General features: G+C 30.4%; 1 protein-coding gene and 1 non-coding gene across 3 annotated transcripts; one reads left to right on the forward strand and one right to left on the reverse strand.

Annotated features, from left to right (window-relative positions):
* Positions 1 to 5,934: 5,934 nt before the first annotated feature.
* LOC114420659 (protein AE7-like 1) lies at positions 5,935 to 9,851 on the reverse strand. Of its 2 annotated transcripts, XM_028386503.1 has the most exons (5): positions 9,648 to 9,849; positions 9,458 to 9,563; positions 9,269 to 9,368; positions 6,902 to 6,947; positions 5,935 to 6,449 (listed from the first exon to the last, which is right to left on the reverse strand). In XM_028386503.1, the coding sequence occupies exons 1-5, from the start codon at positions 9,757 to 9,759 to the stop codon at positions 6,349 to 6,351; spliced, it is 465 nt and encodes a 154-aa protein (XP_028242304.1). In that variant the 5' UTR covers positions 9,760 to 9,849; the 3' UTR covers positions 5,935 to 6,348. The 2 variants fall into 2 exon arrangements, with proteins under 2 accessions (XP_028242304.1, XP_028242301.1); XM_028386500.1 differs by having other exon boundaries at positions 9,458 to 9,851.
* Positions 9,852 to 12,653: 2,802 nt separating this feature from the next.
* TRNAI-UAU lies at positions 12,654 to 12,727 on the forward strand. Its single transcript has one exon. It is a non-coding gene; the product is annotated as a tRNA-Ile (tRNA).

Raw genomic sequence — 12,727 nt, forward strand, 5'->3', positions numbered from 1 at the left:
ATAGCATATAAATGAGTTTATGGATTTGGATATTTTAAGCAATTTTACTTTTTTTGTATAATCGGACTTTTAATTTAATCATGTATTTATTATAATTTTATAATTTTTTCACATTTATTTTCATTTTTCTAATATTTTTAAATTCTCATTTTACTACTATACTAATTCTAAAAAGAGAGAAAATAGATTGATAAAATACCGTATGCTAATCTTATGGGTAAAAAATACTAAGGTGTTTTCTACAAATAGATTGATAAAATACCAAATGGGAATCTGTGTAAAAAATACTAAGGCGACATTTAATAAAAGAAATTTGGATTTACATGTTTGATTCACATGCATTCATGGGAGGTAGGAAATCCAAATTTTATACCATTTATCCTCAGTCAAGGTTTAATTTTAAAAAAAAATTGTAAAAAAATATCTTTCTGTCTTTTTTCTTTAACACAGATTTACTAACTATTTTATTAAGTTTATCTCATTATTTATTTTTTCACATCTTTATCTCGTGTATTATTTTAATATACCATCTATTTAGTTTTATAAATTCAAAATCTTTTTATGATTATATATTTATTTTAACGTAGAACATATCACTTATTATACCTGTTATATATATATATATATATATATATATATATATATATATATATATATATATATGTTTTATAATATGAGGATACTATCACCTATTATTCTCTTGTATTTCTTCCTCAACCAATAAGAAGAGAGAATGTCAACAAGTATGTCTTGAAGTTTACGTTGTAGTATTTGCACGCTAGCTCCATATACAGAGATTAAACATATAGCTTTGAATTTACCAATTAATTATAACCAAATCAGTATAAAAGGAACGATAATGAAGTCATTTATTTGTAAATGCAATAATTTATTTGATTAATTTTATAAAGTAATAATAGATTATAAAAGAAATTTTTTAAAAAGAAATAAACAATACTCAAATATTTTATCTAAAAAATATAATTATTTATACAATAAAAACTATAAAAGGAAAATAATATATTTGTTTTAAAAGAAAAAAAAGAATATCATTATCTTGAAGATAAATATTATAAAAGGATAATAGAATATTTTACAAGAAAATTAATAAAGGGATAAATAATACTTAAAAATTTAATACTTTTATAACTAAACTCTTGAAATAAAAATAATTAATCAAATAATAAGATATTATATCTTAAAAGTTTAGAATTTAAAAAAAAAAATCAGGGGCCTCCAGAACGTCCCTCCGTCCCTGATCATAATAATTTATTATAATAGATATATTAGTAAGTCATAACAATAATTCAATCACGTAAAATAGCGTTATAATTAAATCAAATAATTAATATTTGTAAAAATTCAGTTTGAAGTTAATTTTATTCAAAAAAACATTGCAAGTGATTTTTACATATAAATTTATTTAGTCTTGTAATTAAATTAGGTAAGTACTATATTTATAATAAAATTTGACTAAACAAAAAATTATTTTAATAAAGAGTATATTTACAAAAAGAAAAGGTTCTAATATAAAAATCTAATGTGTAACCAAACAAGAAAATATTTAAGTTCCAAGAAATATATGGTGATTAATCAAACATATTTTAACTATTTGTAGAAATCATAATTTCAAAGAGCCACAATTCTTGAGTATGAAAAGAAAATTCTCCAAACAAAGGTTCGTTTTAATGAAGATTAGCCATTGATAGGAAAATGTCAAATAAATCTTTAAATTTTATAAATTTTATTATTATATTCCTAAAAAAGTAAAGAGTTATTAAAAAATGTGATTAAATAATAAAATAATTATATAAATTAACCTTTTAAAAAAACCTCAAGCTTATATAAAATTCATAAAAATTAAAGAAAAAAAGTGTGAATAGAAATAATGGAGGTGTCAATAACCTCACTCGTGATCCGATTAACTACATCCAAGTAGAGATTTTTTTTTTTATCTCAATGCTAGCTAAAGTATGCATAATTATGAAATCAGGGGTTCGAACCCAAGTCTCTGCATTTTAAAAAAATATTTCTTGGGATCACGAAATAATAATTTATAATTATGTTTAATGCTTTATTTTTTAAAAATTATGTTTGTTGCTTTATTAAAGCTCTTAGAATAATATTTTAATTGATTTGTATTTTTTATTACTCTTTCGGTCCTAAAATAATTGTCATCTTAGGTTGTTTTATACCGACAAAAAAAATAATAAAATAGTAATTTTACAAAATTAATCTTACATCATCAATAATTTCTTTCTAAAATAATTTTTTTTCTTATACGAAAATTATAATGGGACAAATAAAGTAATATTTTTTATTCATTAAATTTTTTATAGTTAATTAAAATACAAGTAACAACTACAAGTATGAGTAATTAGGTATCAAGTGGACAAAAATGCATGTATAAACTTATTTCCTATGTGAGTATTTTTTTTTTTGTGTGATACCTACGTGACTACTATTTCAAGTATTATTGTTTAAATGTGAGTTTGAAAACAAGTACAATATAACCTTAAGTAGGGGTGGATTCGTAAAATTTGTTAAGTGGGGAAAAAATAGTATATAATATTTTGATAGAAGAAAAATATTATAAGCTTTTACGAAAATCAAAATCACTTGAGTTTATAGAAATTTCATATACAATTATAGGTTAAGGTGTGTGTGCGCCACTGAATTACCGTATATGTTTAGTATTAGTGAAGCATAATGATAAAATTAGAAGGATAAAATGATGAAATCAGTATCAATTTGATCTCTTTTTTTATCTCTTACAATAACTTTTTTATTTTCATTTAAAAAAGTTTTTTTTTTATGGGAGTAACACCTGTTTTTCATGGGGGCAAAATTATTTTGTATCAAATATGTATAAGTGAACAAAATTACCTTGTGGGGGCAATTGTCCCAACCCCTTTAACTTACATCCGCCACTGACCTTATTATTATGTCTTTATCTATTGTCATTTCTAAAACACATTGTCCGCTCCAATTTTGCAATACTATGTTATAAAGATTAGTGTAAATGTACACAGTTTGTACATATGTCAAGGACAACGAGAAACAAGAGTGCAAATCATATGCAGTAAAATGGAGCAACACTTGGTAGCTGGTGCAGTAACTAGTTTATTGATCAGTTTAACACTTTAAAGTATACACCTGAATACTCTGAATTTTTTTTATACACACCCACGGTTGTGGAGAGCAATTAATTTTCTCTCTCTTGTTGCTTCCCATGTGCTTGCGTTGTAAGATTTTAATTTTAATAGTTCATCTATATCACTCACATATAATAACGTGCTGTGAAAAAAAGAGAGAGAGAAAATAATAAAATAGAATCGATGTGAATGTGTGTAAAAAAAATCCAGTGTGATCAAGTGTATAATTTAAGTGTTAAACTGACCAATAAGCTAGTTACAGTAACAAATACTACATTTTACTGCAGAGGACATGCGTTCCAAAAACACAATTTTTACACCACCCATTTAGGGGTGTATGGAGTGCACGAGATAGAGAAAAAACAAAAAGTAAGAAGTGTAACAAGTCATATTACTCAAATCTTGGATGGTTAGACTAATTTACCACAAAACAAACAGATATTTGTTCAATGAATATAGATGCTCTGCATGAAAAGAGAATAGTATTTACAGTAGTAGCTTTTTTATTGGTCAATAAAACACTTAAATTATATATCTTATTACATCAGATTCATTCTCTATAAAATCCAAATACTATCTGCAATATTGTTCAATAATTTCTTTTTCAGAATCTTGAGTGTTTACAAATTACAAACCAGACATACAAAAGCAAAGATGAATTCCAAACATAAATTTGCAAAAAAAGAGAGCAGCTGATTACGAAACCTTTTTCAGTTTTGAAGTTTTAGCCTTGAAACACATAAACCAGAAAAACCCATCACACCAACTGGGGTTAAATCTAACGGAAAGAGCCTGTTCTTCCACGACCTGGTAAATCAAGGTTTGAATCTCATTGGAAAAAGATGTCTACATTTAGTATCAGATGTATCAAATAGAATTGTTTCCAAAGAAGAAAAACCCATCACCATCCCTGAATTGGCCACCGTCTATCTGGATCGGGAAGCCAAGAAGAGCGTTTCTTGTCCTTCTTTACCACCGTCTCCGCCACCTTATTAGGCTCTCCGACTCCGTGGGGAGAGGAAACTCTTCTGAAAGAGAAAACCTTACCAAGAAGCCCCACACCCCTTTTATGCTTCTTCTGCTTATCAATGAAATCATATTCCCCACTTAGCCTCAACGATTGTGAGAGTCTCTCATAGCCAGCAATTTTGGCACATTCCGAACTCACAGATTCAGATGAAAGCAGTATGTGGTGGGACCTTGACAACCTGAAGCTTCTGCTAAATTCCATCAACCTTAAACTTGAGGTTTATTATTTTTGGTTGTGTTCATGAAATTATGGTATTTGGTGAATGATGGGGGTGTAATTAGTTGGGAGATGTTATTTAATTGCAGATTCCTTTAAAGATACAAGGAAGCGAGGGTCAACTTTGGATGGACATTATTCAATTGCTGCGTGATGGGGTTGATTGAGTGTGACATTAGTGTTTGCAAAACCATAATATATTTGGATGTTTTTCGCTCTCTATCGCTCTGTCTTACCTTAGAATTGTTGTTTTTGACTTTTCTCCGCGTAGTGGAATTCAATGATCAAAATCAAACATCGTGAGGCTGAGTCAGCCAAAGCAAAAGCAAGTCCAAGGAGATTGAGAATGAATCATTGGGCTGGATCATAGAGATGGCCTTCAGTTCAGACCCTTGGTCTGAAGATTTCATAAAAATTATCTACTTACTTATTTTCTCAAATATAAAATTTTAGTCCAAAAAGATAGTGTGTATGTTTTTTATTTTATTTTATTTTGTTTCATATAAAAATTTATTTATTTTTAATCTCTAAAAATTACCAAATTATACACTTCAGTGAGAGACTAAAAATATCTCATTTTTGTTAAATGTAAGAATTGAAAATAAATAAAATTTTATAAAATTAAAAGCAAAAAAAATATCATTTTCTGAAACAAAAAAATACATTTAAGTACTTTTCTACGTGAATTCGGAAAGATGTTTTTGATAAAAAAAAACTAATGAAGGAAGATTGAATGGATAATTGGTCATTGGTATTTAACAGGGAGCAATAATTTTTAATCTATCCCTGTATAGTAAAGTAAATCAACATTTGCAGTCATCTTTATTTTCCTTAGCAGGAAAACCCAGAATTGGCAGGAGAACTATTCCTCGTATCAAGATGCAAAGGTGATTTTTAATGTTTTTTGCACTATCTTTTGTTTGGTAAGCTCGCCACTACTGATATTTCTCATCAAATCTTTACAAATGCCCCAATTACAAAACTCGTGATTTAGTGCATTAAGAGTATGCATGAAAATCAGGTGGAAAATAACTTTCGACGCAAAAACATTTTGCAAAATGATCAGAACCCTTGCTTTTACCTTTATTTTGCTTTTATCCGTTAAATCTGTATTGAAACGCGTATTACAACAATTTCAACAATAAACCAAACATAGACTAACTCCTTTGTCCTTGACATTCCAAGGATAATGGGGGAAATGATTTCTTCTTGACTGTGTCTGTGATGTTCAAAGCATGTTCAGGAAATGATAAATTTTAGATTTCGATTTAAATGAGCAAGATGATCCACTTTATTGCAATTGGTGTGAGTTATGAGAAATGCCTTACCTGTAATAGAGCAACCTCACTCCCTCACCTTTCTGACCCCCAAGAAAGAAATTAAAAATAAAAAAAATCATCCCCTGTATCTTCATGACTAAATGCAACATCTCCCATGGTAGTGGTGCCAGAATGTTTATATATCAAACAGCTCTTGGGAGAATTAAATAGCATCAGACAACAATTGATCCGATATCTACAACACTGCCTCAGCTAAAAAAATGAGACGATGCCACATATAACTGCAAATATAATTATCATTTGTCACACACAAGAAATGATGCTTACTTTCCACCTAAACTTATTAAAAGGGATGGCATGAACTATGAGCATAAGGACCGGGTCAACCCCTAAACAGACTGATTCAGCACATTCTGTAGTGAAAGGTGCAAAAATATGACATCGTGATGTCTTACTTGATTTACATACATACCACATGCTAAACACAACGTGAAGTGGGTAAGAAGAGGGAAGATACATCCTCTGAAAATCAAATAGCTTCAAAGAGATAAAGCTTCTCCAAAGGTAAATCCGTCCAACTAATTTCCATACACATTGACTACTTTTTATAACATCATAAGTGGTAAATGCCCTGTACAATAGTTATTATGATGGCATATCTGCTAGTTCACAGTTCATTGGAGTAGAGGCACTCGTCCACAAGCTGGCGGAGGTTAGGATTCTCCAAGGCAGCAGCGACTCTTTCTTTATCATTCAACTGCTTATTGACTGCACAAGGAAGATTTGAGGTATTATTAGAAGCTCATGTTGCAGGAAGAAACGAATTCAAAGGAAACTGTAGTTTCTCAGTGAGGTACAGGGGCAAAGTGAAAGGGTGTCATAAGTACGTGAGCATACTAGTTTTGGAGGGTATAGGATCATATAAAATTTTTAGTTTTGTTTGAGATGGTGTCTCTCCTGATGCTAAATGCTGCTGAAAACAGAAGGTAAAAAGTGGACGAAAGGAGAGGGACAAGGCTTAATCTTAGGAATGGATTCTCTTGTACAGGACTAGTCAAGTTCGAATTCTCTCTTTAAAGACATTAAATAGACCCCCCTAATTAATAAACATTCAATACACCCTGCCCCCAAAATTTAATATCTACAAGATTTGATCATGACCGTGCCATGTCTAATTTTAACATAAGAGGATCTGTTGTAACCATTGTTTTAAACTTCACCTGATTCTTCGTTGGCATGAGATCCAGGAGAAACCTTGATGTCCACCTGCAGAAAGAAATTTGAGTAATGGATCAGATAATTATCAGACAGGAAACAATTATACCATCATCTAAGCAGAGTGGAAACGAATTTTCAGCATTGAGCCATCGAGAACTACAATTCACATGGAAAGAAAGAAAGCCCTGCAGGAGTAAGGGGAACTAACACACCACCAACCATAGTTGTCAATCCCAAATAGTGGGGCAGGGTGGCCAACCAAGAAAATGCTATTGCGGATAGTGGGATGACTTCTAACCAACTAGAATTTAGGATAAAAGAAATTAAGGGTAAAACTTAGAAGACAGCACAAGACAGTGAGATGAAAAACCTGTTTTAGAGAAATTAAAAAAAAAAACATGCAGGGACAGAACAAAGCAAAGCAGTAAAGATCACAGTTGGTTAGAAACAATGACAGGTTTGCCAGAAAATTGTCGTAGTCTCAGGAATTTAAATACCAAATAGCAAGGCCAGCCCCAAAAACGCTATAATGGAATAGTGAATAGCGAGATAGTTGCTATTGTGAAATTTTCTAAATAGTTTATATATAATGTATATAGTACATAGATTCTCCAAAATGATAAAAATTACTCAAAATTCATGACATTCATAATTAACAATAAAAAGTTATAGATGTCTTAAACAAAACACACAAGTAAATAGCAACAAAAGAAAAATACAAGTTTCTTAGATAGGAATCATCAATCATCATCTTCTAAATCCAAATTTTCTCTATCATTTTCACTACTATTACAGCTGTAGATTTCATTTTTGGAGATTGAAATCCTAAAATTAGCTCACCCAAAAACCCTAACTTCTTTGTTTAGAGGGCTTTTTTTGGAATTACATATCGCACCACTATCTTGTCACCTATGACCGTTGTTTGGTCAGCAACAGCCACCCTTCTACAGCGGCCTCTATTGTGGCTAGGGACCGCTTCACTCCGCTATGCCATTATAGTGCATTATTTAAAACCCTGGTCTCAAGGATGATCATAAACTGGCCAGAAAATGCTGGGAGAGGCTAGAAAAGGGTGCGTGTTCCTCATAAAGAACAGTAGGTGCTACTTTATAACAGAATGCACACAAGTGACTGAGAAAGTAAAGTTCCAGCTCTGATTCAAAGGAGGGAGCAAAATCCCCGATTGACTCCCCTAAAGCAGCCCTAAATGATGTCGTTACTTGGTTAAAATAGGTTTTTTGCAACCCACTCCAGCCGTAATTTTCTCTGATTTTGTTCGCTATCGCAGCTGTCAGACCACTACTTCAAAATGCCACGCAATGATTATCTTCATTACTTTATACGTGTGGCACAAACATCACATCCCCAAGAGTCACAAATTAATCACTTTGATTCTTTTGGAGTCAAATTCTTGTCAAAACGCATAATGGAAATGGACCCTGGTCCGATGATTTATACAAATATAAATACCCTGTTTAACTTATATATTTTGATGGACTGAATATCTTACATAGGGAATAGAACTGAAGAAAAGTTTTTGAATTTTCAGGCAATGTCCTTACTAAAGGACCAGATGAGCAGCTAGATTGATTCCTATCAGATTGGAAAATAAAAAATAGATGACTTTTTCCAGGAAATCTGCATAGGAAAAATACACACTTCATTTTTTTTCTATCAAAACAATCATAATCTCTTCCCACATTCCACAACATTGAACATGGATCTGGATTCATTGCATTCACACAGTTATGAATCAGTACCATTGGATGAAAATCGAAAAGTTATTAGATGAGTATTTTATGTTTGATTTACCGAGATAAAATATGAGCCGTCTGATCTTCATCCAAGATTGACTGACAAGTTACAATGTGAACGGTTCAAATCTCGGATACTTATTTTAAGTTTGATTTACCAAAATAAAATATGAGTAGTCCAATCTTCATCCAACAATTCCGATTGACTGACTGCATGAATGCGCCAAATCCCTGCCTGGGAGGAATCTAGATCCATAATCCATTGAACACTACAAATAAGAACTAGTATAGAGACCCATGAATCCGTGAGGGGAGGAAATTTGCTGAGACTGAAATAAAAATAACAAATTCCTACCACGATAACAGGAAGTTACAGCCAACAAAGATTATGTGCTCTCTCTCTCTCTCTCTCATTATTCACACCTTTACACGTTATCGAATCCGTTATAAATTCCTAGCCAGCAACTCATAAGCTTCAAACTAAACAAACAAAAATGTGGTTTAAATACAAGCTATACAATCAGCAAACGAGAAACCTCTCTAACAAGTAAAGGGTAATACTTGAGCAAAGTCAAAACATGCAGAAAAAAAAAAAAGTAATAAGGGGGAACAAACTTTGTAATGAGGAGGGAAGTAGTGCTTCAGTTTAACTCTGAGACAAAGTCCAATAACCGTGGCCATGCTACAGTGCTGTACGGTCGGCGTAAAAGTTATCCTAAACAAAAATAAATGCAAATTAAGAAGTAAAACATTTTCAGTAAACGCTAACACGAGAATAGCAAGAAATTAAAAGTTGAAGCTCACAGAATTCGGCCTAATTTGTCGTCAACGGAGATAGATTCCTCGGAGAGAACACTGAGCTGTTCCAGGGAATAAGGATGTTCGGGATCCCGAATATCCCTCACGAAATTTGTCAAAGCCAAGTCAAGGATCTCAACAGTTAGTTGAGTTGGGAGTGGGAGAAGAGAAAATGAAAAAAAAAAAAAAAGGATATCATAGATGTCGAGAGGATCAACGGCGTCATCGGCGTGAGGATCATCAGAACGAGCTATTCGCTCTTTCTTGGCGTGAACCACAGGATTCGCATTGATCAGACCCAGCGTCATCCCTTTCCTTTCTTTCCACTGTCTCTCTCGCACGCGCAAAACTCACGGGCCTTCCCTTCGCTTTCTCTATTCTCTAATCAATTAGGTACTTTGAGATGAAGTATCACCCTCAATTTATCGGAAACACATTTTTTTCAATAAATATTATATTATATAATTTTTTTAATTAATTTTAAAATTACTTATTTATTAAATTAAATTTTGTAATTTTGTTTTCTAATTTTTTAAAGAAAATAATATTATTAAATATAATTATTTTTGTTTTATTATTTAATTTACTTAACATATTTTTTATATGAATATTTTTATTTAAAATCTGAGTTTTCTAATATAATTATTTTTAATATAATTATATTACTAAATATAATTAGTTTGTTTATGTCATTAAATTTAATTAAAAATGAAAAGATTTTTTGTTTAACAACTTATTTATAGAATAACATTATATTACATTATCAATAAATTATTTAAACAATTACACTTGATTAAGGAAAAGTTTAAGATAAAGATATGATAGGATAATTGTTTATGTTCCTCTACAAATTTCACATTTTTTTTTTACTCTTCCATTCATTTTCTTCTTAGTCCATGTAAGTAAGAATGCGAGTTGTTATCCTCTTTCTCTGGAGTTGTCGTCATCTTTCTCTGATCCCATTGATCTGTTCATATTCTTGTTACATTGACTCGGGTGACAGCAAAAAATAATTGTTAATTAAATATTTTTAAAGATATTTTTAATATATTTTTATTATAAAAAAATAGTTCATATTTAGCTGTGTTTTTTAGTTTATTTTTTTATTGCGTTTTTAATTTATTTTAATACTACTAATTAATTTTCTTATTTTTTTAATTAACGAATATAATAAAAAAAAATATCAACACTACATAAATTTAACTACATACAACTTAACTACAAAATTATACTTTAATTTTATCCAATTTTTTTATTTTTCTTTATCTGTATATTTTTTCTTTAAAAAAATAAAAACAAAATTATAAAATTTAATTTAATAAATAATAATTTTAAAACCAATTAAAAAAAATTATATAATGTAATATTTATAGTTTATAATATTTTAAATTAAAAAAATAAAAAAGAAAAAGAATGTGTCAAATAATATATATTGAGAATTTGTACAGTAGTGGAGATGGGAAAAAAGTAGAAGAAAAAATGTATATTTACGGGAAAAAAATCTATCACCCTCTCATCTAATTTTATCTGGTTACTAAACCAATGAAGTTATATAATTAAATTATGGATTTTTTTTTCTTTTTACAGATAAGTAGTTTATAAAGTTAGAAATTACGTTATCTTATATGCTGTTTATCTTTTAATTTAAGATAATTTTAAGGTGGACCACCTATGCATCATAATTAACAACTCTTATATTAATTTAAGGAGCATAATCTTAGCATAAACCTTTCTCATTAAAACATCTATTCCTTCCATCATTATTGTCATCGTCAAACCCCTCATATATTTTGTTAGAGACCCGTCCAGTTAAAAAATCACATCTAATTTGATGGTGGCATCACAATGACTCTCAGACCTCTAATACTAAGCGACAAACAAGATGTCCGTGGATTGTTCTAAAAAAACCCTGCAATGTGTGTCGACATCATACCATGTGTTCATGTGTTTATATTACTCCAACGTGCACATCTTGTTTGTGTGATTTGTGATGATGGACTCGCAATCCAAAATCCAGATCAAGAAGATGGAAGCTGTAGACAATATGTTTATGCGCACACAAATTTATCAATATCCTTACAAACTGCATTGATCAACATTGAAGAATATCCCGCTAATTAAACTACAATCACACATATACTTACCAACACCATTCCAAAATGCATTAATCAATTTTAGAGAATATTTTAAAATGTTAAAATATTACTCTAATTAAACCACACACTTACAAGTATTTCTTTAATTAAACCACACACACCACCACCCTGATGCATATTGCATGTAGCAAACTATTAGAATATTTCAAATGCTTACAAAAATTTCTCTAGTTGGATTGTCTAATTTATCCTAAAAGTATTTTAACCAATCATCTAAAAGTATGTAAGAGAATTGTATCAATCAATGTATTTAAGATGATTGATTGGAGACATTAATTGTACTTTAAGATGTTACCCTTAAATTTCTTTACGCACGCATACAAACAAAAAGAGAGACAAGTAGAGAATGGAACAAATAGAAGTTACTAACCCTTGTATAGTTTACCAAAAATGAAGGAGACAAATACAAGTTACTGACCTTGTTTCGGGCTAAAGAAAATAAAGGAAGCAAGGAGTGAGGTGAGACACATACAAAGACTAAGGGAATTAAACAAATAAAAGTTACTAACCCTTTATTTGGTTTTTAGAGAAATAAAAGAGATAGATGCATACACTCATGGTGAAAGAAGACAAATCAAATAAAATATACCAACACTTCGTTTAGTTTTTTATTAAGAAAATAAAATAGAATGAAAACAATAAGATTAAAAAACCCAATTACTTTGTTTTTTATGTAAAAGATAGGGAGAATATTTTTTTAGGCCCACTCGCCCAAACAAAAAAATCATCCCTTAATGAGGAGAAAGTAGGGGAGGGGGGATATTTTGATTTAATTTTCTTAAAAATAAATAATAATGTTAAAATGAATAAATTTATAATAAAAAAAATAGTAGAATGAAAAAAGTAATTTAATCATTTAATGGTAGCAAGCAAAGCAATCTATGAGCTGTGGTGTGGGTGTGTGGCCATTTCCAAACAAGGAGGTAGGTGCACTTGTCTAAATGATAGTTCTTTCAGTGTGTTTAGCTTTGGGAATGTGGAAATGTGAAATTTAGACTGAGGAGATTTAAGGATAGAATAAATAATATATTATTTATTTTCAATTAGGTCCCGTAGCTCAGTTGGTTAGAGCGTTGGTCTTATGAGCCGAAGGTCGCGGGTTCGAGCCCCGCCGGGACCA

Source organism: Glycine soja, chromosome 1, assembly GCF_004193775.1.
Source record: "Glycine soja cultivar W05 chromosome 1, ASM419377v2, whole genome shotgun sequence".
In the NCBI taxonomy this organism is placed as follows: Eukaryota; Viridiplantae; Streptophyta; class Magnoliopsida; order Fabales; family Fabaceae; genus Glycine; species Glycine soja.